This window comes from Cynocephalus volans, chromosome X (assembly GCF_027409185.1).
Source record: "Cynocephalus volans isolate mCynVol1 chromosome X, mCynVol1.pri, whole genome shotgun sequence".
Taxonomy (NCBI): domain Eukaryota; kingdom Metazoa; phylum Chordata; class Mammalia; order Dermoptera; family Cynocephalidae; genus Cynocephalus; species Cynocephalus volans.
Window position 1 is genome coordinate 131,900,344 of NC_084478.1, and position 6,124 is coordinate 131,906,467.

The following is a 6,124-nucleotide window of genomic DNA, read 5'->3' on the forward strand; positions in this document are numbered from 1 at the left end:
GGGGATTAAAGAGTGAGTTCTCGCTCTATAAGTTCCCGCAAGAGCTTGTTGCTTAAAGAGACCCTGGCACCTTCTCTCTGTCTCTTGCTTCCTCTCGCCATGTGATCTGCTTGTACCCGCTGGCTGCCTGCCACTTTCCGCCATGAGTAGAAGGAGTCTGAGGTCCATGCCAGATGCAGCTGTCCCAGAATCGTAAGCCCAATAAACCTCTTTCCTTTATAAATTACCCAGTCTCAGGTATTTCTGTTATAGCAACACGAAACGGACTAAAACAATGGGTGAGGACACTGTGGTCAGAGCAGTTCTGAAGTAGAAGACTTCAGAAGTGAACATGACAAGCAACAAGTAAACTAGGGGATTTGCTTGATCTTTAGAAGACTTTCTACATAATAGTAATAGCAAGGCTAGCTCCTGTTCATTGATCCTGACTGTGCGCCTGACACTACCAAGTGCTTGACATGCATCGCCTCATTGAATTCTCCCAGCAGTCCCATGAAGCAGCTACTATTCCCTTTTGCTAAATAAGGACACTGAGGCTCAAGGGGGTTTTAAGTAAGTTGCCTAGGGTCGCATGGCCAGTAAGCAAAGAAGCCAGGACTGGAAGCCTACTTGTCTGAGTCCAGAGTTAGGCTCTTCTGACTACTATACTGTACTGCCTCTCCCACCTGGGAAATCTTGGTTCCATTGCAACAGAGTGCTATACAGCCCCAACTAGATGTGCATAGCTCAATGCAAACAACACCATTTCTGAAAGCCAGCTATGTCAATTTTATATATAAGTGGTATATTAAAAAGTCATTTCATATGATCATAAAATTCTTTTTTAAAGGATTAAAAAGTTACTTTCAGAGATGTAGTGTTTTGGTGATAATGGGGTTTGGTCAGGATAGTTCTGGGGGTGGTGATGAAGTCCATCGGGTGGCCGAAGGAGGGGGTGGTCAAAGTGGTATAAAGGTGAGGATCACTGAAGTCAAGGTCCAGAAACTTGGTATGGGATGGGTTGTCATTATAGATGCCAAATTACCTAAGATGGTGGTGAGGCTGGGAGAGGGTGAGCCACCAGGTGTCACAGACTTCAATGAATGTGGAAGAGTGGCCAGGAGGTCAATAGATAAAAGCAGAACAAGGAGTGTGGTTCAGTGACATGAGCCCCAGATGGGCACTTTTGGCCTGAGAGTTAAGGAGTCAGTGTGAGAATAGCAACAGGGAGCTAGAAGAATGCCATCACTCTGCTCTCCGCCCTGTGACATCTGTGCTGTAGGAAAATGAGCAGCCCACATTTGGGAGCTTCACAGGGGAGGGCTCACTTAAAACAAAGAAGCAGGGCAGGAGCATGGGTGTTAAGGGCATGGGAGTGTGTTTATCATGTCCAAAGGGCATAGGTTGGTAGTGAATGCAAGTATGAAATTGAGTCTGTCCCAAATGTCTGCTTCCTTCCAAGCAAAATAAACCACAAATATGTGAACAGGGTATCGTGATTTTATTACATGTTACTATTCATTCTAAGCCCCTGAAACAAAAAGAACCGTGCGGTAGCTGTTCTTTGCCATCATCTTGGCCAGGGGAATAGCATTCAGAGTCCAGACTTGAGATCCTGGCTACTCTGACTAGGACATTTATTTCCTGGTGTTTAAATCACCTCATCCCACCTTCTGTTTCCTGCCAGGCTCAGAGCCCCTATCTTCCCCACCATGGAGGAGTGGATGTCCATTTTTCAGGAGCCATGGACTGCTTCCAGAAGATAGTGAAGACCCAAGGGGTACTGGGGCTCTGGAATGGGGTGACAGCCAACTTACTGAAGGTGAATGGAGTGACCAGTCTCTATCTGCCTTTTCCAATTCTGCCTTCTTCCTTTGTCAACCCACCCCCACCCCCACCCCCACAGTTTGCATGGAAACACCCTCTCTAGCACTGATGCTAGCGTAAGGCCCATGAATACAAGCTGGCTGTCAGCCCTGAGGAGAGGGGATCCTGTGCAGTGGTGGGGTGTCTTATACCCCATCCTAGAGGAGCTGAGCATTTAGTGTAGAGGATCCTAATATGGAGGTTCATGGATTCCTAAGGGGAATTTAACCCCCATCCTAAAATTGTACGCAAACACGTGTGTGTATACGGATGTGTATCATATTCCCAAAGAACTCCATGACCAAAATAAAGGGTTTAAGAACTCTGGACTAACTAGCTGACGTATAAATGATTGCAGTCAAGGCCAGCATATATTGACAGGCAGTGTCAGATTGTCTACATGCACATTAATACAGAACCAATGCCTCCCCAGGGCATGCCCTTCAGTCACTCGTTCCTCTCCCCCAACCCACACTGGGCCAGCTTTCCCTTTGCCATCTTCCTTGATTCCAAAAAGAGTTATCATGTTGTATTGTCCATAGCCATTATCTCAGTTTACCCTGATCCAAGTTGATTGTAGGCACATTGATGTTTTCTGTTTAAGAGTGTAACATGATTTTCATTTTCTGTTTTAACAGATAGTTCCATATTTTGGAGTTATGTTTAGCACCTTTGAGTTCTGCAAGAGAATCTGTCTTTACCAAAATGGTTACATTGTGTCTCCTCTGAGCTATAAGTTGACCCCAGGGGTGGACCAGAGTTTGAAGCCCCAGGAATTACGGGAATTAAAGAAGTTCTTCAAAACTGGAAAACTAAAGTCTAAAAAACCAACTCTGTAAAACTGAATGGGACTGGAAGTCCACTGACTGAAGGCATGTTGCAATCACAGATAAACGGAGCTGCATAATTGTGCACATGAGGAGTGATGAGAGGGTACTCCTGTCTGCTGCTCTTGGAAATGAGACAGTTTGGCTGTACACCACCTCGGAGCTCCAAACTCATGTCCCTGTGAACACGTGCTCTGAGCTGGTTTCCCAACACTACTGTGGCATTCTACCAGATTTTATAACCAAAGCCTAGCATTAATAAAATGTGCGATTTGCACTCTGAATAGAGACACGATACCAAGAAAGGGTATCACCATGGCCCCTCAAAGCAACATGTGGCTGAGCAGATACCACGTCCTGAGCTCAGTGACAATGTCAGGGTTGCTCACAATTAATGCAAAGTTTGCACGAACCAACACTGGCCTAATTTCGCTCACTTTGACCTGAGGTTTCCCAGTATAATTGTTCTTGAATTCATAACCTTTGCCAACTTCTGAGTGCACACACCACAGTGGAAATTATGCCTCATTACAAACAATGAATACATTTAACATTAAAAGTTATTACTATCATAGTAGAACCATCCTTCTTTATTGAAATTTGAAGCATCTCAGGCTTAGGATCTTGTGTTTCAGGAAGGTAGTTTTTACCATGACAGCTTAATTATGCCCCCAAAGACCGTTTTCTGATTGAAGTCATGTACAGTTCAAGTGGCCTGAATGCTCTGCCTTTTGAACTTGCTTTTGCAAGCCTACCCTAAAAATAAATTATTTCATGAACTTAAGTTATTCTTACAAGATGTCCCAGTGGCCTAGAAAGGATCAAATGAAACATCTGATACACATACCAAAAAAAAAAAATGTAACTGAATAAAAACACTTTAGGCCAATCACCTGTACTAGATTTTTAAAAAATCAAATTTCAGGATTGTCCCACCTTGTGGATTCTATGTAAAGTTTATATAACTGTACCTTTCAAATAGTGCCTATCCATGCATTTAAAAACACATTAGACTTCTGGTCAAGATGGTGGAATAGACAGTCCTCAGTGTCACCCTCTCCTGCAAATCAACCAATTTACAACTATAAAAAAGGAACAACAGCCAAGCTGGGGCCACTAGAGCTCAGGGGAAGAGGAGGAGAGACCTACAGAGAGCATGAAGAAGGGAGAAGCCATGGTGAGAGAAAGAAAAAACTGTTCCAACCATTTCGTGCCATGGCCACTTTAAGGCTGAAGCTGCTGAGTGCATGGAGCAGGAGCTGGGAAAAAGCTGCAGCTGTGCCCTTCAGATGGAGTTGCTTGGAGGTGGTAAGGGAGAAGAGGGCCTCTGTGGCCCCCAGGCCAGCAAGACCACTAATAGGGTTCCCGTGGACTCACATAGGAGCAAGGAGCCACAACAACTGAAAAAAAAGAGCCACTGAGAGGCAGGTGAGTCATCGCAAGGGACCAGTGCATGGTCTATCCCACGAGAAGTGTTTGCAGCATGGGCAGTGGGGGAGATGGGCCCACCAGCAGAACACTGGGGCACAGCAAGGACAGCTGATCTGCCCCCAATCAGCGCAGGACCACTCAGAGGGGACTGGTCAAGAATATGGAATTGCATGGGGTGCAGTTTGATGAAAAGACTCAGGCCCAGATCAGAGTTACTACACAACCCAGGTGCACTGAGTCTCTGGTGAGCTGGGAGTACCTATAAAGTCCACCATTAAAACCTGAGCTGCACAAAAAGCCTTCCCTGGGGAATCAGTAGCAAAGCAGCAATTTAGCTAAACCACACAGCTCAAGTACTGGTCCCCACAGGAAGTTCCCCCATTTTAGAGGTAAGCAAAAGACAAAAAATAAGTTCTGGCCCAGGCACACCGCCAGTGCCTGGGGGTCCACCTGGGGTCCTGAGGTGTGGAGCCAGGACCAGACCCTCCTTCCATAACCAGGCACACCGCCAGCACCACAAGGCCTGCCCAGGGCCCTAAGGTATGGAGCCAGGGACTGGACCGCCCCCCACCCCACAACCAAGCACACCTCCAGCACCTTGGGGCCCACGCAGGGACCTGAGGCATGGATCTGGGGACCGGACCCTGCCCCACAACCAGGCACACCACCAGCACCAAGGAGCATGCTAAAAACATCACCTCCATGTGTGTGGCCCACCACAGCCATCACAATAACCATGGCTGCCATGAAACTGGCTGGACACCACAACCACCACGCAGATGGTCCTCCAGCCACTGGAAGGAACAGACACAAGGAGAGTCACCAACAAAGACCAAAGAAAAGAAGAGGATGTCTCTCTCCACAAAGCCCATTCCAGAGCAACAGAAGAAGCACCTGCTCTACGATAATATTGGGGGACCTGAACACACCTCTCAGCATTGGACAGATCATCTAGGCAACAAATCAACAGAGCAACCATTACTCTTTCAGAAGCAGAGAAGAAATCTAGGGTTATCAGAGGTGGGAGGGGAGAGGGAGAGGAAGATAGGGAGAGGATGGACAGGGGGCATAAAGCATAAGTATGCTTTGTAACAATATATATGCTAATAATATTGATTTGATCAACATATGTCAATGTTGAACCCCAAAAATATGTATAATCAATTATGATTCAATAAAAATTAAAAATTAAAAAAAATTAATATCTAACATTAAGTTGTTAAGTCATACACACATATACACTCTCTCACACACAGGTTTTTAGTACGAGTACGTTGAAAGTATTTTTTCCTATTATTTTCCAAAGAAAAATGATGTGTTGGTCATTTATTACTAGTGTGAGCTATAAAACTATGGTTAAATATATACTGGCCAAAACTTTAAACTCTCAGAACCTTGTCCTATTTAAATATACCAAAATAACTCATTTTTCCAACTGCTGTGGCAAACTGTTATGGGGAATGAAAGTTAACACACACATGAAAATCTCATCTGTAGCCCAATCTGTTAAGAGTTTGGAGGGTGGCAAATTCTTTACACAGAGTGAATAGTTCATGTTTGTTACTCTTTATTTTCCTTGAAGTGGACAACTTTTCAAAAAGTTCTGTAAGCTGCAAACATTTTTTTACCCTTTTTAAAAAAAACTAAGTCCAGAATCCTAACCTCAGGTTATTTACATCACAGTAATATCTTCTGTGTATTCTTCTACAAGTATTATGAAATAGCTAAGCTCTTGCTACTGCCACACAAAGGAATGTTTTCTGAGTTGCAGTTTTGATTTTTTTCAATAAAATGGGGGAAAGAATATGCCTCATTTTTCTAATTTCAGAACAATTCTTTAAAACTCTAATTTTGCTCCTAAAATGAACACCCAGCTACTTTCACTTTCTGGGAGGTATGAAAGAAGTGTTCTGCCTTTCTGCTTTATGGCTGGCAGTGTGCATGACACTGGGCTAAGAACTTGGGGAGGATTATAAAGAAGTGTGACACAGTATTGACCCAGGAGCAATTTACAGTCTTAA

The 6,124-nt window shown here is 44.4% G+C and overlaps 1 protein-coding gene across 2 annotated transcripts in view; it reads left to right on the forward strand.

Moving 5' to 3' along the window:
* SLC25A43 (solute carrier family 25 member 43) overlaps positions 1 to 5,245 on the forward strand; it is a 45,512-nt gene extending 40,267 nt beyond the window's left edge. For both annotated transcript variants that reach the window (XM_063083527.1, XM_063083528.1), the window contains exons 4-5: positions 1,667 to 1,801; positions 2,484 to 5,245. In XM_063083527.1, the coding sequence (XP_062939597.1) occupies positions 1,667 to 1,801; positions 2,484 to 2,684 (336 nt within the window). In that variant the 3' untranslated portion in view covers positions 2,685 to 5,245. The remainder of the gene's footprint in view (positions 1 to 1,666; positions 1,802 to 2,483) is intronic.
* Positions 5,246 to 6,124: the final 879 nt, after the last annotated feature.